General features: G+C 42.0%; 2 protein-coding genes and 1 long non-coding RNA gene across 3 annotated transcripts; all 3 read left to right on the top strand.

Annotated features, from left to right (window-relative positions):
• The first annotated feature begins 145 nt into the window (after positions 1-145).
• Positions 146-9,849, top strand: LOC113951565. The gene is made up of 4 exons (XR_003529197.1): positions 146-212; positions 1,237-1,392; positions 7,787-8,326; positions 9,675-9,849. It is a non-coding gene; the product is annotated as an uncharacterized LOC113951565 (long non-coding RNA).
• Positions 9,850-10,126: 277 nt separating this feature from the next.
• On the top strand, positions 10,127-17,889 carry LOC113951562 (transmembrane emp24 domain-containing protein 7). The gene is made up of 3 exons (XM_027652650.1): positions 10,127-10,369; positions 12,613-12,858; positions 14,983-17,889. The coding sequence occupies exons 1-3, from the start codon at positions 10,202-10,204 to the stop codon at positions 15,217-15,219; spliced, it is 651 nt and encodes a 216-aa protein (XP_027508451.1). The 5' UTR covers positions 10,127-10,201; the 3' UTR covers positions 15,220-17,889.
• Positions 17,890-20,879: 2,990 nt separating this feature from the next.
• LSM5 (LSM5 homolog, U6 small nuclear RNA and mRNA degradation associated) lies at positions 20,880-25,546 on the top strand. The gene is made up of 5 exons (XM_027652593.1): positions 20,880-20,987; positions 21,395-21,490; positions 21,723-21,750; positions 22,338-22,410; positions 24,155-25,546. The coding sequence occupies exons 1-5, from the start codon at positions 20,942-20,944 to the stop codon at positions 24,185-24,187; spliced, it is 276 nt and encodes a 91-aa protein (XP_027508394.1). The 5' UTR covers positions 20,880-20,941; the 3' UTR covers positions 24,188-25,546.
• The last annotated feature ends 851 nt before the right edge of the window (positions 25,547-26,397 follow it).

Genomic DNA, 26,397 nt, shown 5'->3' with positions numbered 1-26,397 from the left:
CCTGGTGGATGTCCTCATTCATCCTAATGCATTAGTTTTTATGACAGGACTTGCATTACTGTTTTATTCTAACAGAATGGGAGACAAGCAGCAGATGCTGCTTGTAATATCACCCCTAATATCATATGTTTCTGTACTTCCTCACAGGTGTTTGTCTTCCACATGGCTGACAGCTGAATTCTGTCCAAAAAGGATGATTAAGGCTGCAATAGGTACAAAGCCAAGTCTCCTTTTGAATTCTTTTCTTCTTCCTGCTGTGCCTCATGTGGCTGGCAGAGCTTTTCCATCGTGGAACAGGGGTTGCTGGAAGTGAATTCTTCTTTAGCAGACAGGTTTTTGTTCAGTTTTGACTCCAGGCTTCCAGCCCAAACTCTTGAGCAATCTGCACTGAGAAACCTCTGTGTGTCTGTGGTAAGATTTTTTTTTTTGAGTTTTCTAGTCTGAGCCAATTTGTAGTACAGAGAACCATTTTCTGAAAGACTGTGTTCTGTGCAGAGATTCTTCATCGTCAGCCTTGTGCTAGCACATTCGCTGAGATTTACATCACATTAGGCTTTAGATTTAAATGCAGATAAAATTGTTCTTAGGTTTATATTTCTTTATGCAGACTAATTGTGGAACAAATCAGGGAGGCATATTGTATTCTCTTGTCTCTTAATTAATTAATCCTTCACTTATTTTTCTATACAAATGGGTGAAAAAATGGTGTTTAAAGATTAAATTTTTCTTTCTGAAAAAGGAACACATGATTCAACAGCTTATTTTCTGTCACAATCATAATTTCATCATATGAAATCCAAGGTTACTCTGTGCTCTAAAATAGTCAGCACATTCCTCATCTTTTTGTGGACATGCAAGGGACCAAATAATTTTGTGGGCTTTCCTGCTCCTTTTCCACTTCTCTTGTTACCACTTCCAGAAGTCAGTATCTGCAATGTCTTTGCACAAGTCTACAGACTGAGACATGCTTTAGAACCAAGATTTTTTTGGATGCACTCATATCAGCATAACGTTCGTGGAGCATTTTGTGTAACTGTTGAAAGGAGTGTCTGCCTTTCATTTTATTAGTGACAATGGTAGACAACCACTCCTGTTTGTTAGTTAATAGCTGTCATCACTTCTCACCCAAGTTCAAAGCATTTCTAGCCAGCCTTCACCTAACAGTGGCTTTTGTTGAATGTTTTGATGAATTGTATAAAATTGTATGTGACTTTTGCTGCAATATGCACTTTACAGATCCTTTGCTGCTTTTCCAGCTAAAAAGAGAGGAGTGAGGACTACAAAGAGTTTCCATATTTCTTAATCTAACTGTAAGTCCCAAAATGTACATTCATGTCTCTTCCACAGAATGGCAAGGAAATTTTACAACAGCTACAAGCTCCTGGATAGCAGGTTTGTTGTTATTATTTTCAATTCCACCTAAGATGTTGGCTTTCTTCCTTAAACTTGTTTTTTCCATCATTATCTCACTTCAAGAAATCCATCTGCCTCTGACTCTCCCTCTCCACACTGCTACTTGTTTTTTTTATCCTGAAATTGTTTAATGGGTGACCTTTGCCTAGACTTAATCTGTTACAAATTGCCACATCCAGCCTTGGATTCCCATTTTTAAATACCTTGACAATATATTGCTTTTCCAGATGCTTCTATTTTCTGTAAGAATACATGAATGTATCAATATCTCAAATATCTTAAAAGCACCAAAGCATACTGAACAAGCGAGAAAAGCCACAAAACAGAACTCCAGCTGATTCATGGTGAACCTGATTATTTGCTTCTCAAGTTATTAACAACACCGTTCCTGTGTTGGCTATGACAACCCAGGTAGGGTCTCAGGGACAGAAGGGGGTAGAGGGACAGAATCACATCCCCTGACCTGCTGGCCACACAGCTTTTGACGCAGCCCAGGATGGGGTTGGATTTTCTGGGCTGTGAGCGCCCACTGTCCACTCATGTCCAGCTTCTCATCCACCAACAACCCCAATTCTTTCACACTAGGGCTGCTCTTGGTCCATTCTCTGCCCAGACTGTAGTTCTGCTCAGGACTGCCGAGACCCAGGTGCAGGATGTTGTACTTGACCTTGCTGAACTTCATGAGGTTCACTCAGACCCACCCCTCAGGCCTGTCCAGGTCCCTCCAGCGTCATCCCTTCCCTCCAGCATGTTGATGGCACCACACAGCCTTGTGTCATCAGTGAACTTGCTGAGGGTGCACTCCATCCCACTGCCCATGTCACTGACAAAGATATTTAGCAGCACCAGTCCCAAGGTTCCCTGAGGAAGCCTCTCATCAATGGTCTCCACTTGGACATGGAGCTGCTGCAACTTTCTGAGTGTGAGCTTCCAGTTTTTTCCATATCCATCGAGTGGTCCAGATGTCAAGTCCGTGTCTCTCTGGTTTAAAGACAAGGATGTTGTGTGGGACAGTGTCAAATGCCTTGCACGAGTCCAGGTAGATGAGGTCAGTCACTCTTTCTTCATCCAGTCTCTGTAATCCTGTCATAGAAGGCCACCAAATTTGTCAGGCATGATTTGTCATCAGTGAAGCCTGTCACCAATCAGCTCGGTATTTTCTGTGAGCCTTAGCATAGTTTCCAGGAGGATCAGCTCCGTGGTTTTGCCAGGCACTGAGGTAAGGCTGAGTGGCCTGTAGTTCCCTGGACCTTTCTTACTTCCCTTCCTTAGTTTCCTTTTTTAAAACAGGGGTTATATTTCCCCTTTTCCAGGCAGTGGGAACTTCACTGGACTGCCATGACTTCTCAAATATGATGGATAGTGGCTTAGCTACTTCCTTCATCAGTTCCCTCAGGACCCAAATAAGCATCTGATTGGGTCCCACATATTTATGCAGCTTGAGGTTTCCTTAGATGTTCTTGATCTTCTCCTATAGTGTGACTCTTCATTCTCCCAATCCTTGCCTTTACATTCTACAATTTGGGTGGTGTGATTGGAGAACTTACTGGTGAAGAAAGACGCAAAAAAGTCATTGAGTACCGTAGCCTTCTCCATCTCCTTGCTAACTAGATCTACTGTTTCCTTCTGGAGATGGCTCTTATTTTCTCTAGTCTTCCTATTATCACTAGTGTACCTATAGAGGCTTTTTTTGTTGCCCTTGATGTCCCTGGAGAGATTTAATTCTGTCAGGGATTTAGCTTTCCTAATCTAATCCCTGGATACTTGGACAATTCATCTGTATTATTCCCAGGCTACCTGTCCTTGCTCCAATCCTCTGTAGGCTTCCTTTTAGTGTTTGAGTTTGTCTGGGAGCTCCATGTTCATCCATGCAGGCCTCCTGACATTTTTGCCTGACATCCTCTTCTTTGGAATGCATCATTCCTGAGCCTGAAGGAGGGGAACCTTGAATACTAAACAGTTTTTCTGGACCCTTCTTCCTTCCAGGGCTTTAACCCATGGCACTCTAACAAGCAGGTCTCTGAAGAGGCCAAGCCAGCTCTCCTGAAGTCCACAGTAGCGAGCTTGCTGAGCTCCCTCCTTGCTGCCCTAAGGATCTCAAATTTCACAATTTCATGGTCACTGCAGCCAAGGCTGTCCTTGAGCATCACATCCCCCACCAGCCCCTCCTTGTTGGTGAGAACAAGGTCCAGCACAGCAACTCTCCTTGCTGGCTTCTCTATCACTTGGAGAAGAAAATTATCATGAAAGCATTCCAGGAACCTCTTGGGTTGTTTAATTCCTGGCTGTGTTGTCCTTCCAACAGATATTGGGGTGGTTGAATATTGGGGTGGTTGAAGTCCCCCATGAGGTGCAGGGCTTGTGATCACGAGGTCATTCCTATCTGTCTATAGATGACTCATGTCACCTGTCCCTACCCTCCCTTTAATCCTGACCCACAAGCTCTCAGTCAGCTCCTCATCCATCCCCAGGCAGAGCTCCATGCACTCCAACTGGTAATTGACATAGAAGGTGACACCTCCTCCTCGTCTCCCCTGCCTGTTTTTTTAAAGAGGAATATATAAAATACATAGAATTATTTTTTTCATTACTGTGTTCTTGGCCTTTAAAACATGTCCATTATTAGGAAGCAAGAATATTGTTTAAAATGCTTTGAAACAGTTTCTGTAGAGAGCAATGTATTTTATTAGACCAACTACATATAAGTGAAAAGATAGTAAGTGTTGTCATGGTTTAACCCCAAGTGGCCACTCAGCCCCCTGCAGCCGCTTGTTTCCTCCCCCCAAGTGGGATAAGGGAGAGAATTGGAAGGGTAAAAGCGAGAAAACTTGTGTCTTGAGGTACAGACAGTCTAATAGGCAAAGCAAAAGCCACACATGCAAGCAAAGCAAAACAAGGAAATAATTCACTCCTTCCCATGGGCAGGCAGGTGTTCAGCCAGCTCCAGGAAAGCCAAGCTTCATCATGGATAAGGGTGACTTGGGACTACAAATGCTCTCTCTCCAAATATCCCTCTCTTCCTTCTTCATCCCCCAGCTTTATAAGCTGAGCATGACATCATATAGTATGGAATATCCCTTGGGTCAGCTGGGGTGGCTGCTCTGGCTGTGTCCCCTTCCCAGCTCCTTGTGCGCCCCCAATCCATTTGCTGCTGGGGTGGAGTGAAGAGCAGAAAAGGCCTTGGCGTTGCATAAGTACTGCTCAGCGGCAAGGAAAAAATTCCTGAATTATCAACGCAGTTTCCAGGACAAGTCCCAAACCCATCCCCATACTAGATACTGTGAAGAAAATTAACTCCATCACAGCCAAAATCAGCATGGATGTTTTATAGCATATTGTAAGTACCATAAATCTAAGTGAATAAAACTGCACATATGAAAGAACAAGTCTTTCTTTAATTAGGTAAAGTGTAAAAGGATTATCAAAATTCAGCCATGACTTCGGAAAAAAAAAATAAACGAAAACAAAAGGTGAGCCATTGAGAAGAGTGCTTTCAGAAGGATGTCTGGAATCTTCAGATTCTTCATGTAAAATCTGGCCAGGACATCCTTTGAGTTTCCTATCTACTTCAGTGCAGTCAGCCTTTCACTGCCTGTTTCTTCCTGGGGTTTTTCACCCCTCCCCGATCTCTCCTCATCACAAAGTCCACTGAAGTCCAGTCTGTTTTTTAGACAGAAAACAGACAGGAACTGGTCTTTCACATACCCTGAGCGCTCTAAGTCCTAATGAAACTGAAACCATTGGGATAGTCCTACTGCCTCACCCCAGCACTGTATGCTGTGTAACAGGGCTGATGAAGGCACCTGTCTCTGGAGAGGATTGGAAGCTGTTGATGTTAACCAAAGATGAGATCACTGAGAGCAGGTTACATTTGCCATGGATGTCAGAACACAGAATACAGAAATATCAGACATTTCCCATGGAGTAACATTTCTTCATTTCCTATGGAGCAGCTTTTGCAGCTCCCCGCTCAGAAGTGCTTGTAAGCCCCACTGCTGGAGAGTCCTGGAATCTGAAGTGTGGCTTCCCTGCTGAACTGTAAGCCTAACCGATGTGGAAGCCTTGGGTGTTGCAGCTCATTCAGTTGAGCTATGTCAACATAATGTAAGGTTGAGACTGCCACTATTTTACTTTAAACTTTTTTAGCTTTCTGATGCCCATTTATCACTGAATTGAAAGAGTTCATTTTAAAGTAAGAAAAACCTAGGCACAGAACATACTTTAACCAAAAACTGAGAAGAGCGAAGGAAAGGGGTAATGATTTTAAACTGAAAGAGGGTACGTTTAGATTATAAATAAGAAAGAAGATTTTTACAATGAAGGCGGTGAAACACTGGTACAGGTTGTCTAGAGAACTGGGAGGTGCCCCATCTCTGGAAACACTCAAGGTCAGGTTGGACAGGGCTCCGAGCAACCGGATTAAGTTGAAGATGCTTAATGCCAGGGGGTGGACTAAATGACCTTTAAAGTTGCCATTCAAGCCAAACCGTTCTGTGACTCTATGGTTCTATGAAAGTTGTGGTGACCAAGCGCTCCCTCTTGTGTGTTACAGGAAAAGCAGAAGGTCCATGCCTGCGTTAAGTCTTGTCTCGGGCAGTGCAATGCCGGCAGCCCCCTGAATTAAAAAAAAAAAAGGAAAAGACTTCTTATCTGTCTGATCCTCTTACAAATATACTTTAAAAAGACGTTGAAAATCAAAGGACTGTGTTTTCATGAATACAGATTCACAAATTCTTCTCGTCAGTAAGACTTAGGACCGACTCCACAAGAGTGCATGTGGGGTCTTTCAGATGGTAGCTAGGGTCACAACTTTCCCAATAATCTCCCTTCTGATTCCATGATGGCCAACTCCCTGTACTGCATCAGCTCTCAGCCTGTTTCTCTGTGAAGCTGTAAATATGGAAATACAGTAAATACTTAATTTTGGGTGCACCTAAATTTGGGGTTCATCTATAACTTTTACTGGAATGTGTTATTTTCTCGGTGTGTACTGTTTGGATGTGTTTTGGCTTTTAGGTAATCAATTAATATGAGCATAGTCAGTAGCACACTGACTTTTTAGACTCAAACAAGCTCATTTCTTGTTCACTGCAGCTTTGAAAACAAGAGAACAGAGGTTAGAAAATGCACTGAACCTTGAAAAAAAGGATAAATTCAAGTAGTTTTCAGGTCTGGTGATTTTTTCCTCCACAGCATGACTTTGCACAAATCACACTGAAACTGTGTGACGAAACTGTATCAGTATACTTGACTGCCACTCAGTGTTTTTTGCAGGTGCCAGAGTTGTTCAAGGCTGCTTCTGAAAGTACGAAGGAAAGTGAAAAAAAGATTATTTTGTATTATATCATGACTGGCTTATTTTAGTAATTTTAAACTATCCAAAGTTGAGAACTGTACCGGTAAGTAAAGAGGAATTAATATCTTGATACCGTGACAGAACAAGGTTTATTATTTATATAAAATCTGTCAAAACAAGCCCAAAGCAAAGATGTTTAAAACTGAGATACTTAAAATGGTGAAGCTATACCATGAAAGGTAGGTTGAGTAGCAAGATAAAGCCTATTGTGGAACAAACTCTAAGTGAGAATTAAATTAAAATAGTAAAGTGTATTTTTTAACTACTGCACACAACAAGATTTATGGAAATATAGGAGGACCACATTGACTAATGAATTTTATGAAAACACCTTTCAAAACTTCTAGTACGGAGGACTGCATATTAAAGGACTGTAAAGGTGAAGAACAGCTTTTTCTGTTTTACTACTCAAATAACAGGAAATGTTATTTGAGTTATAAGATCTCATTTTCTCTGCTTGAAATTGCATCCATATCTACAACCTCTAATATGGGCAAAAGGTCTCTAACTACCTCAGGAGAAAAGATCTGAAACTTGACTCAGCTACTGAGCAGAGAAGAAACACAGACATCTGAATTCATTCTACTTTGGTTCTTCGGTCTTTCTGCAGTTGCTTCCACCTGTTTCTGAAAAAATGAAACAATAAAACGAATGTTTGTTTTCTTCTAGTCTTTGACTGAGAACTATGTTTTAACTTTACACTTAAGGTAAAAAAAATCATTAATAAAATATATCTCTGCATGCAAGTTTTGGGAAAGCTGGAATATAGAATTCGACTTGCAAATATTCTGCCATAATAGAGAAAAAAATCATAAAGGTTTTTCTCAGGCAAGAACTACACTGAGAGCATGGGAAACAGAGCATAGTTTAACAGATTGTCCAGTTGGAAAGAAAAACTCTTCATATGACTCCCTCTAAAGTATATTTATTGAACTTATTTTGGGTTTAATATTAAAATATTATTTGTGCAGTAAGACAATAAAGAAAACGTGATTTTTTTTTTTATTTCACAAACAGAATGATTATACATGGAGACTGAACAATGAAAACTGGGAAGAATCTGGGAACAGCAACAGCAGAACCAGCAACCGAATCCTTTTTTTTTTTTTTAATTCCTTCTAAGGATTAGAAATTATTAGTCAGCTAGCTCAATGAAAACTGTAATGAAATCAACAAGTACAAAGGCATATGTGATGTTCTAAAACAGAAAAGCTCAGCTCTTTAGTGTTTCAAACTGAAATACAGTTCCATGTACTGTTTAGGGAATTGGGTATTGCTGTGACTAGGGTGTACAAGAAATAAACAAATCAAGCCAGTTTCAAGCTGCGAAACAAGTACTGAAGTTCATAAGCAGTTCAGGCTGCTAATAGCTAGTTCTCAATTACTATCATGGTCACTACATATACAAACCCCTTAGTCCTTAAAAAATCTATCCCAGATGAGCTGCAAGTACACAATGCAGTGGAGTTGATGCCATGCAGTGAGTGCCGACGGCTCCATCCTTGGTGGTCCTTGGTCACCAGGATAAGGATAACCAGGCTTGAGAGCTTCTTGCAGGTAGTTGCTTTCTTCACTCAGTTTATGTTTCATACTCTCTGAGCCCAGCCCAAAAGAAAAGGAAGTGATCTCATTTGTTCTTGCTGACTTATTTTGGGAGTTGGGATGTCTGGGTTTTTGCTTATTTTACAGGTGTCACCAGACACCTTTCTTGCCTGCTCTGCATCTTTCTCCTTCTTTTTTTTGTTTGGTGACAGGTTTCCAATTGTAATTTCTTAGATAAGCTTCATTTTGCCCATTTAATGAGGCTTTAAAATAGCTGGAAAGAATGAACTAGGAAACTGTGAGCTGTACAGGATTGTTTCAGTTGCTGTCAAAAATCAGAGAGCGAGTCTTCCTGAAATGTATTTCTTGCCATATGAAGGAGAAGGTGATTAGGTGACACAGGTTCTATGAGCCTGTAGTCATTGATTTAAGTAAAATGGCTGGAACTGCATCGTATGGCCTAGATATAATCTGCTTTTGAGCTGTGCCAGCTATCAGCCAACACTCAAATGCAATCTAAAATAAAACAGTGTGTTTAAATGAAAGCAGCAAGCATCTGAGGATTAACTGTAGATGGAAAATCTCTGCTTCAGAGGTGGGCTGGGTCCTTGGTAAAGCATCTCCCATCTCACTTTAATCCACACCTGCATATCTATCCAAGTCCTCAACATACGAATTTTGGGTACCTCTGTCCTGTGAAATCCACAGTCCTGAAACTGATGCCCAGGTTTCTTATGCAGTGCTGAGGGTGAAAATCACAGGTTTAACAAGCTTACATAAGACTCCTTTTCCAGGGGAGCAAAATGGGACTCCAGATCTACTCCAGATTACAAGCTCATGGCTCCTGCTTGGGAGATTGGACCCAAATTTTCTTTTTCCTAGTCCACCTCATTTGCCACAGAACTTAACGTTAATGTAATGAGGGTTATTTTTGTGTTATTCTTGTGAATCTGTAAACTGGGAAAGGCTGAGAAAGTTGGGTCTGTCCAGGCTGGAAAAGTGAAGGTTGTGTGAAGACCTTCCAGCATCTGAGGGGGGCTTACAGGGAAGCTGGAGAGGGACTATGCATCAGGAACTGTAGTGACAGTACAAGTTACAAAGGGTACAAATTGAAAGAGGGGAAGTTTAGTTTAGATATCAGGAAGAAATTTTTTACTGTGAGACACTGGAACAGGTTGCCCAGGAGGTTGCAGATACCCCAACCCTGGCAGTGTTCGAGGCCAGGTTGGACAAGGCCTTGAGCAACCTTGCCTAGTGGGAGGTGTCTCTGCCCATGGCAGGGGGCGTTGAGACTAGATGATCTTTAAGATTCATTCCAATGCCTTAACATTCTATTATTCTATGATTCTATTTACTGGATTAGAACTTGAAAGCGGATACTGCTGAAGACAGCGTGTGCACTTTGACGGCTGCTTTATCTCCCTGGAACACCGAACGTTTCAGGATCTGCGAAGCAGAATTCTCCAAATCCCTCCCTCTGTACTCCGCTTCTCGGAGGACACCGAGGCCGCTTTTCGCCGCCGCTCGGAGCCCACGATTCCCAGCTTTAGGTCGCTCCAGGTGGGACCCTCGGAAGAATTTAACCCGCGGGCAGCCGCGCTGCGAAGGCACCAAGCAGGCAGCTGCGACACGGCAGAGCCGTGCCGGCCCTTTTTGCCGGCCCTTTTTGCCGGCCCTTTTTCCCGCCCCTTTCCCGCCGGACACACGCCCGCACATCCCGGAACCGCTCCGTGAAGGCGGCGCGGCCGCGCGGGCGCTTCCGGGTGGCAGCTGTGCGTCCCGCCTGGGCCCCTCGGCCACGCCGCGTCCCGCCCGCAGCCCCGCAGCCCCGGCCGCCCCCGCAGCCCCCTCGCCCCTCCGCGCCCCCCTCGCCTCCCCCTTCGTCAGGCGATGCCGCCGCGGGGCTCCCGGGGGCCGCTGCCGCCCTTGCTGCTGGTGGCGGCGCTGGCGGCCTGCGTGGCTCAGGCCTCCGAGATCACCTTCGAGCTGCCCGACAACGCCAAGCAGTGCTTCTACGAGGAGATCGCCCAGGGCACCAAGTGCACCCTCGAGTTCCAGGTACCCGGCCGGGAGGCGCCGCCCCGGGCGCGGGCGCCGCGCTGGCCCCGCTGGGCGCGGCCCCGAGCAGGGCCCGCTGCCGGGAGCTCCCACTCGGCTCCGGCATTTAGGGATTATTTGGATACAATGAGGAGTTTCCAGCTCAGCTGCGGCGAGGAGGCTTCAGTGTAGTGCAGGGCTGAGTGGGACACGCAGAGCTGGCTCTGAACACTGGCGGTGTCTCTGCCCTGGTCGCTGCCGTGTCGTGTCCCGCCCCAACAGCGCGGAGAATACCTAAAGCACACCTGACCCACAAGGTGCTGCGAAAGTAATTCCCTTGTGGTTTACGAGGCACCGGCGGGATCAGCACAGTACATCTTAAGAGCTGATGCTTCGTATTTCAGAGCACAGTTCAGATTGGGGTTACTTAGTAAACAGTAAAAGGGCGATGGGACAAGGATGCGGTACAGCATCACTGTTTTGATGCCTGTGAGTGTATCTGCGGGGTTGGAGCCTTTCAGTCTGGCACTTTAGCTGATGAAGTCACTAACAGTAAAGCAGCAGCATGAGAGAAAAATAGTCCTTGATGACAGAAATCACAGTTACCTTTGAGGGGTTTTGAAGGGGCTGTGTGATTCTATAGGCTGATTGTTCTTGTTGAAGTTCTGCGGTTTTTTCTTTCTCAGTTGCTGCCATATATTGGTTCTTGGTACTCTGTCTTATGTGTTCTAGCTCCTAGGTATCTTTTTCCCTGCCCAAGTGCTTCTTGTCCCTGCTTGTTTCTTCCATGAAGTCTTTTATGTGCAGTACTTTCCCTGCGGTTTTGAATTGGATATCACTGTGCAGATCAGCCTGCTCTTGCCATTTTTTTTTGGAGCCCAGAACAGGAGTAGCATTGATAAAAGAAAAGTCTGGATTTGACCAGCCACTGGTAGACTAAAGTGCTGTGTGAATGTCCTTTGGCAGTGTGTCTTAAGGGCCGACAGGAGGCACAGGCAAGCTCTGTGGGAAGGAATCCTAGGGCAACTTCAAAGCTCTGGCCAGTCTTTACCACCTCGATGTAAACTGACACTTTCACGGTGATCTAGCTGAATGCAAGTGACTTTCATGTAATTGGTAAAAAGCACACCCTGGTCAAGTTGGAGATTATATTTCTGAAATGAAGAGCTATGTTATTGCTTGCCAACTGGATACTTTCAGAACTTCATCTTTGTGGAAGAGCTGCTGCTCCAATTTGTTATTTCAATTGTATCATTAAAGTTGTTATTTTAATAACTTGGTAGCTCAGTAAACTGATGAGAGTTTAAACAATGCTCAGTGGAGTGGAGTGAAGTGCATATACACAGATACTAAAATATTTCAGTGATTTCTGCACACATATAAAATGAATATGCCTTTAGATATAAGTCTCTTCCTCTTTCAGTATGCTTTATCTTAAAGGTAAAAATTTGTGGCAAGGATAAAGTGTAAAACTGCTACTGTAAGAGTCATCAGAACACCAAGTTGTGAATACCTAAACTCCCTACAGTCTTTCTGTAGAATCCAGGTAACAATACTCTGTACACCAACAATAATCAAAGCCTCAAACAAACCCTTGCGACTGTGAAGTTTTGAGTCACTTGGAGGCATTATCTGGATGTGCTGGTTTTTGGAAGCACTGCTGTGTCCAACTGTGCAGGAAGGAGGCAGCAGGACCCCCAGAACATTTCTCTGTTGAGGAACAGGCAGGAAGACTGGACAGATTGAAATTCTTGTTTTACTGGTTGAACGCCATTCCTGCAGCCTAAGGCAGCTGATACAGTTGGGCAGATACTCTTCTGGCCACACAGAAAGGAAATGTCTTACTGCATGTTAGCAGTCTCAGACAGATGAACTGATTCCATGGACGACTTGTTTATACAGCAAATGATTGACTTGTTACAGTAATGTCTTTGCAGTCCCATTGAGCTTCATCTACTGTAGCCTTTGCTGTTGTTGAGTTATTTATAACAAAGTAACTAAAATTGCTCTCCGAAGGGTTTGAAAATACAGTTGACATTACATATGCTGAACCTAAAGCATTTTTTATTATTTTCTGTGTGTCTTCCATAGGAAAATAATTTTGCAGACTTGCTTTGAAAGTTTTTCAGATTAATGCATTATATTGGTAAAGCACTTGTCAAAGCAAAAAGCTTTGCAGTGCCACTTGACAGATGATACTTCTGAGAAGAAATGCATAAATATCCATTTTGCTAAAGAGACCATATCTTGGTTTGTGTTCTCAGGTGATCACTGGAGGTCATTACGATGTTGACTGTCGTCTGGAAGATCCTGATGGTGTTGTATTGTACAAAGAGATGAAGAAACAATATGATAGCTTCACATTTACTGCATCCAGAAACGGAACATACAAATTCTGCTTCAGCAATGAGTTCTCTACTTTCACACACAAAACTGTGTACTTTGATTTCCAAGTTGGAGAAGATCCGCCACTGTTTCCTAGTGAGAACAGAGTAACTGCACTTACCCAGGTAAAATGCTGTTGTGTTTGACAGAAGTTTTTAGGTGGAGACAATTTTTTTTCCAAGTTCAGCTGCATTGGATACCTACATCACTTTTGAAAATAAATGGATTGGAGCTCTTAAAATATTCCAAATTACTACAAATAAGCTTTCTTTGTAAAGATAAGATTTATAGAACACAGGATGGAGCTGAGAAGGGATCGCTAAGTGCTTAAGAGGAAGTTAGGACAGTAACATAAACTTAAGGCCACTATTGTTTGGGGTTTGGGGGTTTTTTTGGTGTTGTTTTGGTTGGTTGGTTGGGGTTTTTTAAGTTTCTAAGGGAACTTCCTTTTAATGCCACAGTTTTGTGCCTCTTGAAATGTGGGGTTTGGAAACTAGATATCGGTGGAATAGGGTTTCCAAAATTTCCAGATTTTGGAGAAACTCTGGGAATTGTTTCTGTATTTAAAATAGTAAGAGTTTTTTGGGGAGGAGTACTCTTGTAACTACCATTTTTAAAATGGAGAAGGAAATTCCAGCAAAATAAACAAATTACTAAAGTCATCCTTATTTAGCTGGCTTCTAGATATATGACCTTTATAAGACTACAGAATGTCAGAGCATCATTGTTACTATATTCTCAGAATCTGGCAGTTTTGTACCACCTCTACACAATCTAAATATATCAAAACTTCCTTTGGAACACTTAATGAATTCCTACACATGTCCTTACATTATAACCATCACCAAACCTCACTTCAAGCAGCAATTAAAGAATGCTGGATATGGTCACTGTTGTGCTAGTCTAACTCAACAGTATAAATACCGCTTCCCAAGTGCCAGTCTCATTTGAATTCACATCACACAAGGCTTCAGTAACTGAGTTTTGTAACGAGTAGATGACTTGCTGTGAATTCAGTTACAGCTCATGCCTCTTCCTTCTTGTCACTTTTCTGCACTGCTTCATTCTGTGTTCTAATTCTTGATACTGGATCTCTCCATCTCTTTTCCTTCTTTGCTGAGAAGGTTCTTTTTGCAGTTCTCTTCAGGCTTGTAGCATGATCAAATTTGGGCAGCCTTTTATGGGGAGAGTTGAAGGTAAATCCCTAAAACCAGAGTGACTTTGTCTTTAAATCCCTTATGCAGATTAGGAGATTTATACCATGTATCGGTGAGACCAATGGCAAAGCTTAGTTTAGAAAAACTCTTCCTGAATTTTGTTGAGAAGAGTATCTTAGACTTGTTGAGACATGTGTCTTGAAAGTCATCAGCTTGAAAATATGGTTAGACACAGATAGAAGTGACTGAGAGTTGTTCTTTGAGGGTGTTAGGTGTTGTCTTTTATAATAATTTATGCTGTTTGATTTTCAGAAATATTATTTTTAACCATAAAACAGAAACCTAAATTGTTACTAGAAATTAAGTATTTTGAGGATCTATTGATTAATCTCTTGAGGATTACTTTTACTTACAGAAGATAAAACTGAAAATGGAAAAGGTTTATATAAAAATTATCTAGGGCTTAGAAAACTGGTAATACTTTTTTAATGAAAAATTACAGTGGAATTGGGTAAGTTGCTAAGTATTTTATATGAGTATGTTATGGAGCATTTGGGAGCACTTAAAGGTCACAATTGTCCCTCTCTAACTACTTTTTGTGTACACAAGTAAGAGAATGGTCTCTTGACAACAGAACAGACATTGTATGACTTGAGTGAGAATTAAGCAATGAAGAATGTCATACTTGTGAAACAGAAGCATTCAATGTTTACTGTGTGCATGTAATGTTATAAGCAACTGCCTCTTTTCCTGTGGAATTAATGGCTGGGGGATCACTGACATTTCTGAAATGTTTCTGGTGTTCATTTTGAACCCAAATACATATGAATTTAAAATTTATTTAACCATTCTCAGAGACTGTTGCTTTTTATTAGATTGCAATTTTACCTGCTTCTGTACTTAGCAGTGTCACATTCTTGTGTGTAAAGTTTGATCAACATAAGTTAAATTTTTCTGTATTTGCACTATTTGGTCTGACATTGGACTGAGTTAATCCTTAGCTTGCAAAGTTACATGACTCCTAATTTTAAGTATCAAAGCACAAAACCACTGCAGCGTTCTTAATTCCATGGTGTGTATTTGTTTCTCCAGATGGAGTCTGCGTGTGTTTCAATTCATGAAGCTTTGAAGTCTGTCATCGACTATCAGACTCATTTCCGCCTGAGGGAAGCGCAGGGCCGCAGCAGAGCAGAGGATTTGAACACAAGGGTGGCCTACTGGTCAATAGGGGAAGCAATCATTCTTCTTGTTGTTAGTATTGGGCAGGTATTTCTCCTTAAAAGCTTCTTCTCAGATAAAAGAACCACAACAACCCGTGTTGGATCGTAACTAGTAGTGGTTCATCGTGTGTTACTCATCTCTAAAGATAAATGGTTCTCCAATTAATTGTGAGTGCAAAGGATCTGAATATATGCAACATTCAAATGTGTATACCCCTCATCTCTTAAAAATCACAAACAGCCCCAAAAAGTTATGAAAGGGACACCAGATTTGAAATATTTTTAAAGATACTTTGGAACTCCAGTGTTTTTTGATTCCTATACTAAAATATCTGGCAATGTTCAGCTTCTCTTTATTTCTACTGATATTAATCCAGACCAAGTTTGATTTTTACCAGTAAGATTAACCATCAGCAGTATAACATTTATAAGTAACCCAACAGTCTAGTGTCTGAGAGATGATACATGTGAAAATTTGATTTGATTTTAATTTTCAGGATGAATGTCTTGGATTTTAAAGAAGAAAATATGATGAACTGTAGTGCACTGTTCTGATTTGCTGTTAAAAAAATAATGCGGTAGTACCCCTTGCTTTTTTATAAAATTGTCAAAAGATTGGCACTGCATTGTGATGCAAATTCTTCGTCAACCTGGAAAGTCTCCATCTTCAGAATTTGCCCCATTTTATACTTGATTATGATTGCTTAAACATACATTCTTCTGTAATAAAATAAATGCATTTTCTCTTTTACAGTGTTGTACTGAAGAAATTTTAAGCTGAGACTACTCAGGAAATCCAGTTCTGTATACAAAAAAGAATCTAAATTTCCAAGTTTATTTAAACAACATGCAATAGAGTAGGGAGTCTTGTAACTTTGTCACTGAAACTGTACAGTTTCTGTACTCAAATATATAGCTGCTGCTTTTCAGATTAAAGACCAGGAGTAGTTTAGTCTGTTAAGCAGCACAGCATGAGCACTGGATGAGGCTGTATTCTGTTAGGCACATAAAAAGCTTTTTACTAAATTTTTTTCCTGTTAAGAGGGCAATTTGATATTGATTCTGGATAGTGCAAGTGCTGTAAATTTTCCTCTGTGTAGTGTACAGAGACATGATGGTCTCATGTGTCTAATTGCCACTCCTTTATGCTAATGGTCAGGAAATATTCTAAATATTTCAGGTGATTTTTTTTGTAGAGTTAGAGTTACATTGTTCCCACTGCTCATGTCTTCAGTATCTTAGGTACTGTAAAGTCCTGTTTTATTTGGTCGTGGAAGGTAGTAAATGTATGTTTGTATTCATAGTTAAAATTGAGCTGGTCATAGTAAGGCTAAACTCTTTCAAATGGTTCTGGAGGAATAAGTAGACCAATCAATTCTTAAATGCACACAAACTAAACTAAAGTAAAAAATCTGTCATAAATTACTAGCTAAATCAAAAGATGCTTCTTGAACAAGTTCTCAGCAAGCAGAGAAAGAGTGCTAAACCCTTATTAGTTGCCTGTATTATTGCTAGCAGAAATTTGAAATTACATATTCAGGTGACACTTGAACAGTCTGAAAAAATGATCTAAGATGACTTGATTTTAAAATCTTGTCATGGCTGAAGAAAATAAAAGTGGCCGTACTCTGTTATGAACTGAATGACTGCTCTTTTAGAAACAGAAGGAAAACCTCCAACAGCTCAAGAGGTATTCAGAAGTTAATGTATGTAAAATTCAGGATTACACGTGAAGTTTTGCTCTCCTGTACTGAATTTTAAATACTGCAGTCCCATTTGGGGATTCAGGTTTCCCAGAAATAGACTCACTAACATGAGAAAACAAGAGTCTGCTCCTGTCTTGTGATACAAGTCCGTGCCTGCACACGACTTTCTTGGTTGTACCTATATGCTTTATTCTTGTGTTTCAGCAGCTGATGTTCAGTACTTCTTGTTTTGCATTGCACACAATAATGAAGCAAGTGGTACACTCTGGGTGCAAGTGTCAAATGAAAACATGATTTAGTTTTGATGGTGTTCACTGTTATCTTCTGGAGTTTGAATATTAGTTATGTAGCTTTAACCACAACAAAAGCATTTGTATTAAAGCTTGAAACGTGTTGGGTTTTTTTTTCCACTGAGTTGTTCTGTGTGCTGGCAAAATTGGTAAACAATGGTATAGAACTGATGATGGTCAGCCATCGCATACATGTCTTTTTATTCTTTCACAATGTTTGAATGTGTGAAGTGGGACTGTTCAACTCAATATTACTCCCACTGCAGAGGTTTAGTGGACTTGACTTTTGCATTGAAGTTAGGTGTGTGAACCAATGCTCTGGTATCCTGCTGCATGATATGCAGCAATAGCTTAAAAATGCCTTTATTTTTGTGTTGTTAAAAACATGGCACAAATACACATTTAAACATAGCTGTATATAGTTTTTAAAATAACTGACTGAATAGGATATAATAAAACACACATGCTAACACGCAGTGGGTGAGGAAGTGCATTGTGACTTTTGGTTAAAGCTGCACCTTTTTAATATATGAACACTTCGGTTAATGGTGTGATACTCAAGTAAACACCTTGTGTTAAAGGGGATATAACTGTGTTTTTAATTGCTAAAGCCTCTGGGTTTCGGCTTTGCGTTGGATGTTTTCTGTTTACAAAACTTTTTTTCATGTCCTGAAATGTCAGTTCTTTAGTTTGGGGGTGGGGAAAAAAAGTTTAGTTTGAATAAGAGAAAAAGCAGACCCTGTGAATGTTGTATGGGGAAATAAAAATTAATATATGAATGTGGTCTGATTGTTTTGTTTGCATAGGGGATTGGGCAACATTATTCATCAAAAAAGCTTTGAATCATGATTTGAGTAGTCAACTTGTATTTTAACCTATTACAGTTAATCTACCACCTGAGACTTGATCATCACTTCTATTGCTGAACATCTCGAAGTGTACAGGTTCACTGTTGTTCATAATCAGCTGTGCTTAGCAAGGTAGTGTGGTTCCTGACTCTTTGCTCGCCACATTAGTAATGCAGGCAGCAATATTCATAAATATGTTCCTGTTGAAGTAGAATTCATAGTATTTGCCTACAGATGCCAGGAATTATTTGGGACCTGCTGCATCTTTTCACAATTCTCTGGATACAAAGTTATGGGGTGAGCTAGAAAGGTGCATGCAATTAGTGTTACCCAATGATGGGATATAAAATTTAAATATGTAGTAACTAAATGTGTGATTGAAGGTACTTTATATTGTGTTGCTTAGTTAAGTTTTAAAAAACAGATATGGTGGGCATCACTGCATTGTGTGGGCACCTTCCAGAATGACTCTTTTCTTGCTGTTTATGTTTCTCCTATGTCAGTTGCTGTACAACCAAAAAATTTCAAGACTATTTATACAGTACTTTGATTAAAAAAGGCTTTTGTCTAGAAATATGGGTAAGTTCTCTTTCAGTGTGTTATTATGGTCAAGAGTTTAACATGAGCCCTAAATAAGATGGTTGTAAAGTCTTTCTTTCACATTCCTCCCCTTGACTTCCAGAATCAAGCTCCAGAAAAGCAAGGTTATGCTGTGTGCATACTGAGGGCACTACTGATTTTGACTAAGTGTTGTGAGACGAAGGGAAGTGGTGACTCATCTCAGCTTAGGAAACACTCTGGTTACCCGACAGTAGCAGCACATTATTTGTATTAAAAAGTCCATGCTACACACCACAGGGCAAGATCTTATGGAAGCATAAAGTGGTTTTACTTTGCAGCACTCCTAAGCAGATCAATTTGACTCGTGCTTTCTCTCCTACTTGCTTACAAGAACCAGGACATGTGTAAGTGGTCTAGGCAGCATCACTCATAGGCAATGCTTGATTTTAAGCAAGTGAACTGCCTTATGTCAATGTTTTATGTTTCTTATTGCTACAGGCTCTTTTGCTGGTGAACTAACAGGAAAGGGAGAAACACAGAGTATGCTGCAGCTTTGTTGCCAGCCTCCTGTTTTCAGGATAGAGAGTCCTCTGCTGATGAGCCATCTGCACTGTGGTTTTACCAGAGTGCAGAAACAGATCTTGACAGGAACACCACATTCCTTAATTTCAGTGCTGATAATTGTGTGTTTGGTTGTCAGTAGAAGCCACTGAACAGAACTTCCTAAAGACTTCCGTGATCTGAATCTCTCAGTGTGGGATGCTGTCCAGCTTGGAATGCAGCACATGAAAGGCAATACAGCAGGATGCATCCCTTCAACACCCTGCATTGTTCAGGCACACATTTCATAGCTGAATCTATTTTGTTGGTGTGTTCCTACAAGAAGGATGCCTCCTGCCAGACCGGGCATGATTAGTTATCAGCTGCATATCTGAGAGGTCTCCACTTCATGGGAGTATTCCTGATTTAAGCAGTAACCTTTTTGTTAGGGATAAAATTGGTTCCTATCTGTGTCTTGGACATTCTTTCTGAAATTTATGTACAGGGATTTTCTTGGCACCAAGGACAGCAGATTTGTTCAGACCTGCTTGCTGTAAATGAATATTCTTTATAAATTGCCAAAAAGAAAGTATACTGATATATTTGATGTGCAGAATATGAAGAATTGAGAAGCAGCATTTTCTTTCTGGAAGAAATCAAACATGAGGAAGAAAGGTTTGGGAACGTTAATGGATTGGTACGAGACCAGCTTTTTTGACACAGCACTGTTTTTTGCTCTGGTGTTGGAAGAACAAAATACCACTGGATGTTAAAGAATTATCTCAACAGGGACAGCAAAAGTTGGTAAGAGAGACAGAAGAGAGGGGGGGGAAAGGAGGAAGACTGAGGGAGGAAGAAAGGGAAGGAAGGAAAGGAGAGAACAGAGAGGAGAAAGGAGCCTATATGTTGGGTTTGGGAGGCTTGAGCTGTGCCCAGCTTGCTCCCTCTGACCAAGAGGTGCTCTCTCTCCTGCGATACTGTGGCCTTTGCTCACTGCTGCTCCCAGCGCAGGTTCACAGCGCAATCTGCAAAGAGCAGCTGTTGATTTGCACCAGAATCAGCTCTTTCTAATGCATATTGGCACTCCGGTGTTAGGAATTCAATGAAAAATTCCCCGAGGGAACTTGGAAGGAACAAGTGTCAAAGGAACATGTGTCAAAGGTACAAGCTGGAAGAACAGTCGGCTGCTACAGGAAGGGAATGTGAAGAGTAAAGAAAGGTAACAATCGGGAGGTTCTGTAACCTGTGAAATGCTCTGCCTCCCACAAAACCAGTCAGTGTTACAAACCCAGCATGACTCTGCAGCTGTGTCTGAGAGGAGACAGACTCAAGCTGCACCAGGGGAGATTTAGGTGGGACATTAGTAGGAATTTCTTCACAGAAAGGGTGACGAGACATAGGAATGGGCTGCCCAGGGAGGTGGTGGAGTCACCATCCCTGGAAGTGTTTGAGGGAGGACTGGATGTGGCACTTGGTGGTTGACATGGCGATGTTCGGTCACAGGTTGGACTCGGTGAACCCAGAGGTCTCTTCCAACCTGACTGATCCCGTGATTCTGTAATAGCTGTGACACACAGCGCACAAAACGCTCCCCGCATTCTGCACAGCCCGCGGTCGCGATAGCTCCCTGGGGAGACCCCGGCACTGGCGGGGCCAGCAGGAGGAGAAAGAACGGGGGGAAAGGCGGTTTTCCTCCAAGTCCCTACACAGAGGAACAGCAAGAGCGACTGTCGGGACACGCACGTGTCGCGACTGGCCAGCGGCGGGCGGGGCGGACCGGGGTGCGGAGCGATCGCTCTGCCATCCGCTCGCCGGGGCTGCTGAGTTGGCGGGCAGCCCGTCACGTGTGCGGGCGGTGGCAGCGATTGGTCAGGCCTGGCTCCGACATGGCGGCGGGCGCGGTGTCTAACCCGTCCCAGCTCCTGCCGCTCGGTACCGGGGGGCCCGGCGGGTTCCGCCCGGGGCTGGGGTCCCTCTGCGGGCGGGAACGGGAGGCTGCGGGGCCTTCTGCGTGTCCTGAGCGGCGCTGCCGCCTGGCGGGAAGCGGGAGGGCGGGAGCGCGCCCCACGTCGGGCGGCGGGTCCCGCGCGCGCCCCGGCGGGATTTTGGAGGGGTGTGGGAGGGCGGGCGGAGTAAAGAGGGAGTGAGGGTGTTGGGGGGCGTGTTGGGCGTCTGTGAGTGTGGGGCTGAGGGAGGGGGTGTGTGGTGGGCGTGGGTGTGAGGGTGTGGGGGGGCTCATGTGTAGGGGGATGTGTCCGTGTGTCTGTAAATAACCACAAACAAGTTGTAAGGTGCAAGAGGGTGCTTTGTACAACATACGTTTCCCCGTGTGCTCACAGAGCTTGTGGACAAGTGCATAGGGTCACGCATTCACATCGTGATGAAGAGCGACAAAGAAATTGTCGGGACACTTCTAGGATTCGATGACTTCGTCAGTATCCTTCGATGGGAGTTCAAGGCTGCCCACTTCGGTCCTTTGGTTCAATTCGTTTATTGCTTGTGAGAGTTTTGAGTTCACTGGGTAGAACCTTTTTATATGGATCAGTTGTATTATTCCGATATTTTCAACTTTCAGGTAAAATCACAGTATGGTATAAACTGAAAATAGCATTAAATGTTCTTGAAATAAAACTTTGGGCCTTGTTTTCCTTAAAACTGGATTTTCAGATATGGTGTTGGAAGATGTTACAGAATTGTAAGTATTTCTCTTTTTGCTATTTAATGTTTGGTTTGCTGAGGCAAAATGCAGTATAAGATCTGTAAGCAAAATGTTATATTTTTGGAATACTTACCAGCTAACCAGTTTTTCCTTGGACTGAAACTAGAGTAGGGTGATCTGTTCAGGACAGCCATGTCATAGAGTAGCTATTGCATGATTTATAGTTATAATGGGGTTCCTGATTTGTGATCTTAATTTTGACTGTGTTGAACTTTCCATTTCCATCTCCTTATGACCTAGGCAGAGATTAAGAAAGGTAGGAAACTAAAGGATAAGTGTTTATTACTTTGTTATGCTGTGTTGATATGTGGTATTCAAGAAATTGCCAAGCTTTAGAGGGTGAACACACATCTTCATGTACTGAGTAGAAGAGATCGTTTTTAGATGGGAGGTAGCTTTCTTTACCCAGGCAGTCCATTTATTAAGATCACACTGCAGTGTGGCTGATTTATATGTTAGTTCCAACAAGGAGCTAACACAGAGATTTCTGTCAGTTCTGTAGTCAGAACTGGAGCTTTTGTCCTGGTTCTTGTTCTCACTTGCTGTTTCTAATCCTTCTTCAGTGAGATTACACCTGAGGGCAGAAGAATCACCAAGCTAGACCAGATTCTGCTAAATGGAAATAACATAACAATGGTAAGTGATCATTGCTCATGTGTTGATTTTCTGTACCTGTAAATCAGCAGTTGAGTTTCACTACTCTAAACTGAGCTTTCCAGACAGTTCCATTGCATCAGGAATTTTCAAGTACCTTTTGGGGCATCTTTGTTTATGAATTATGTTGGAAAACTGACCTTACTGCCTTACTTGTTACCTGCTGTGGTTTACAAAAGAGTAGTGCAAAGATCATGGCTCTAGTTTTGTTTTTGTGAATGTTTTTCTGGTGTTCATGCAAGGAGTCACTGATTTTATTAGAACTATGGAATTCTTAAGGTTGGAAAAGATCTCCAGGATTGTAGACTCCAACCTTTGACCGAACACCACCATGCCAACTAAAGTGTCATGTCCAGTTGTTTCTTGCACACTTGCAGGGATAGTGTCTCCACCACTTCCCTGGGCAGTACATTCCAATGCCTGACAACTTTTCCAATGAAGAAATTCTTCCTGATATCCATCCCGAGCCTCCTCTGATGCAGCTTGTCCTGTCAGTAGTTGCCTAGGAGAAGAGGCTAACCCCCACCTGGCTGCAGCCTCCTTATAAGTAGTTATAGGCCAGCTCTTCCAGGGGCTTTTAGCTCTGGAGTGTTTGCTTGTGCACATGGGTCAGACGTTCCTGTGTGTACATGTGTGTTTGCAGCAGTTTGGATGCTGACAAGCTCATTGAGTCATTTGGTGATCATGATACCATGTGGTGCCCTGAGAGCTACACCTTTATGTGCTCTGCCAAAAAATCTGGAGGTGTGTTAGATTATACCAAATCAAAAGCACTGGGATTTTTAGTTTGGCATGTGCTGATGTGTGTCGATTAGTACTGAAACAGCAATTAAATGTTGTGATTATGTATCCCTGAGTTGAATTCTGCAGCTTCTTAGATGCACACAAGCAGACCCGAGCAGCTCTTTTGCTTGTCTGCATAGATGGCCTCAAAGTCCAGACTTTGGACACGAGTGTATTCCTAATTTCATAGGAAGAGGAAGGCTAACTTGAGTGTAAGTTGGTTCTGTATGAGTGAGAAATTATCTCCATTTTATTGTTTTACCTGCCTTGCACCTCTGCACTTTGTGTCTGAGCAAATGCCATTCTTGACTTAATTTTGAAGCCTTTTTCTGCTTTGGTTTTTGTTCTGCATCCTTACAGGACAGCACATGTTCTGACTCCTCATATGGGGTGAAATTCCTACCATCCATTTAAGCTGGTGATGTACTGCCTGTGAAGCAGAAGCTGGTGATTCTTAGAGTGCAAATTTTCAGCAAGACATAGATAAACTTCTGCATTAGATATTGGGTCTCTTTTGGGGACACATCTTCCCATATCAGAAAGTCTATTATTTGGAATCTTTCTTATTTTGGTCCCAAAAACAGTGAAGCTCTTTCTCTTTAGAAATGCTCAGCTGATTATGACAAAGATAAGGAATGGTTATTTTTTTTTCCCATGTTTTTCCTTTTATATTTCTTCTTCTGTTGTTCAGTTCTTTGCTTCTTTCACAAGAAAATGCTCTGCTGACTTACTCCCTGCTACCTTTTTGGTATATATGTCTCTTGCCATAACTGACTTCCTCTGTTGTGAGAGGAGGGTAATACTGAGTCTAAAAAACACTTTTGTGGTCTGCCATGAAGTCTCCATCTACTAAAACCCTTGTTGTAAAGCAAGAGCTGTCATGTATGGGTTTGTGAAGCTCAAGTCTATGTCACTAATACAAAAATGTCCTATTCTTTTATAGCTGGTTCCTGGAGGAGAAGGACCTGAAGTATAAAGTGATGCAGTTGTCATCTGTGAAGACATGTTATTCATATATATTTTATACGTGTATGTGTAAAATCTAAATAGAGATTTTGGGATAGAGGTGTGTTTTGGTGTGGATTGTCTGTTTGCTGTGTTTATACACTTAACATTTTACGATAGACAAGGATTTTCTCTTCAGGAAAGGTGCTGATGGCAATGTTGACTTTGTAAGTTGAAATCATGACTTTCTTGTAAAGATACATGAACCTCTTTTGAATAAAAGGCTTTCTTTTTGTTAGTTACTGTGTTCTCTTATGTAAGTGCACAAGTTGGATAATTTTATAACTGGTTGATGAAACAGAAAAATTACTGTTAGATTTCAGTTGCCATCAGTCTTCAGTTTTTTTACATCTGTCACATTTGTTTTTGGCCCAAGTCTATATAATACACAAGTCATGAGCCAGAAGTTGCTGTTCTTTGACACACAGGCAGACACTGAGCTGGATGTTCTGTTTAAAGGCTGCTTTGGGCTATGTCACTGGAAACTGTGTGGCAGCTGCTGTAGAATTGTTAAAGCCCTTCAAACAGTGCATCCGTTTGATGCTCACCAGCTGGCCTTGGGGTTCAGCTCTCTTGGACTTCTTTTACTTGGTAGATACACTTCCCTGTAGTAAAGGCACTGTAATGGCAGTTGGCAAGTGAGAACAGACAGACCAGACCTAGTTTGTGTTCAGGGGGTAAAAAATCCAAAGGCTAGTGCTAAAACTTCTCATTGATATCAGTGGTGACTCTGATTTCACCACTCACTGATGCTCTGTATACTCAAATTGGGAGCTGCCTGTGCCTGCTTGCATAGTTCAGAGCACTCTTTTTAAAATAAATGGGGTTTTTTGGCTGCATCTGTTCTCCTGTGAGGTAAAAACTTGACAGATATTTTGAGCTACTGTTTTAGGACAATTTCTGTGAAGTGAGGAACTGCTGTTTTGTCACAATGCCATGCTGCCACTGCAGCTTATGCTTCCATAGTACACCTCTCCACTGGCTTCCATGTGTAAATGTCTTTGGAGAGTAGTTACAGGTCTTACTGTAGACAAGGAGGGGCACAGTGTGGGCTCACACAGACAGGATGTACTTTACTTTCCCATCAGCAGAAGGAAGAAGAGTTGAAGAAGGGGCCTCATGAGCAAGAGACAGCAAGGAAGCTGCTGGAGATCTTTCTGCCTTGCTTCAGCTGACAGAAACACTGCCTTCTGCTAACTGGGCCTGAGCTCACAAAGCAGTGAGAACTTCTCGCTGTAACCTGTTAAAGGGGAGAGAGAGTCCCTCCCCTATCCCAGGGAGTGTGTGACTTCTGGCTCACGTGTTCTGAATAAATGATCTGCAATTGCAATGTTTAGATTGTGTGATGACAATCTCTACCATTTACTCCCTGAACAGTTTTTTCTTTTCTATTGCCATTTCATTCTCCAGCCTTTTTAAAATACATGTATTAAAAAAATGTATTTTTTAAACTTACATTTGGTTGAAACATCATCTGCTAGTGTTTGCCTCAAACACTTTCTTTCCTAGAAACGAGTTGAGTCTTCTCATTGGAACACCGGAAAGATTTCTAGCCAGTGCAGCACTACAGAGTTGGGATTTTGTTGAATAAGATTCTGTGTATGTTCCAGTGTGTGCAGATCTTCACTGGTTTGCTTGGCATTCATTATTCCTGTAGCCTTTTGCTTTGGAAGTGTGGTAGTAAGCTTGTCAATTCAATAAGTGAGTGCTGGTGCTTTTTGTTCTTCCTCCGTTAGAAATCAAGTGTTTATTCAAACTGCACTGTCCTGTAGAAGTTGTGACACTGGTATTCTCCAGAATGCTATTGAGGGTGCAACTACAAGTAGGTAATTTGAAAGAAGAACCTTAGGCTTTAAAAAGATAGAAAAGTTAATGATGCTTTAAGTTTAGAGTAGGGTAGTCATCAAGTTAAAGTAACTTAATGGTTGTCCCACACATGGTGCTGGGTTTTTTCTGGTTTTTGTTTGTTTTGTTTTCTGTTTTTCTTTAGGATGGCACTGGCTGCAGTGGTCTTTAGTTCTACTACCTGGCTATCTGTCTCAGTAGGCAGAAGGTTCCTTTCTGCCTACTATTTCAGTTTACTTGCTGTTCAGTCTGGGTGTAAATATCCTCTCTTTTTCCTGTAACCTCACTGAAATTATTAAAACGGCTCCCACCAGCCCTGGATCACTGGTAATTCTT

The sequence above is a fragment of the Corapipo altera genome, unplaced genomic scaffold, assembly GCF_003945725.1.
Source record: "Corapipo altera isolate COAL_440 unplaced genomic scaffold, ASM394572v1 61286, whole genome shotgun sequence".
Lineage (NCBI taxonomy): Eukaryota > Metazoa > Chordata > Aves > Passeriformes > Pipridae > Corapipo > Corapipo altera.
This window is presented reverse-complemented; position numbering and strand designations above follow the sequence as displayed.

Bases quoted from the DNA above. Each gene is read 5' to 3' on its own strand.
- LSM5 (XM_027652593.1), top strand. From the start codon at position 20,942: ATGGCGGCGGGCGCGGTGTCTAACCCGTCCCAGCTCCTGCCGCTCG. The intron at 21,751-22,337 runs GTAAGTATTTCT...ATCCTTCTTCAG, and splicing joins TTGGAAGATGTTACAGAATT to TGAGATTACACCTGAGGGCA. The intron at 22,411-24,154 runs GTAAGTGATCAT...ATTCTTTTATAG, and splicing joins ATGGAAATAACATAACAATG to CTGGTTCCTGGAGGAGAAGG.
- LOC113951562 (XM_027652650.1), top strand. From the start codon at position 10,202: ATGCCGCCGCGGGGCTCCCGGGGGCCGCTGCCGCCCTTGCTGCTGGTG. The intron at 10,370-12,612 runs GTACCCGGCCGG...TTGTGTTCTCAG, and splicing joins AGTGCACCCTCGAGTTCCAG to GTGATCACTGGAGGTCATTA. The intron at 12,859-14,982 runs GTAAAATGCTGT...TTGTTTCTCCAG, and splicing joins GAGTAACTGCACTTACCCAG to ATGGAGTCTGCGTGTGTTTC.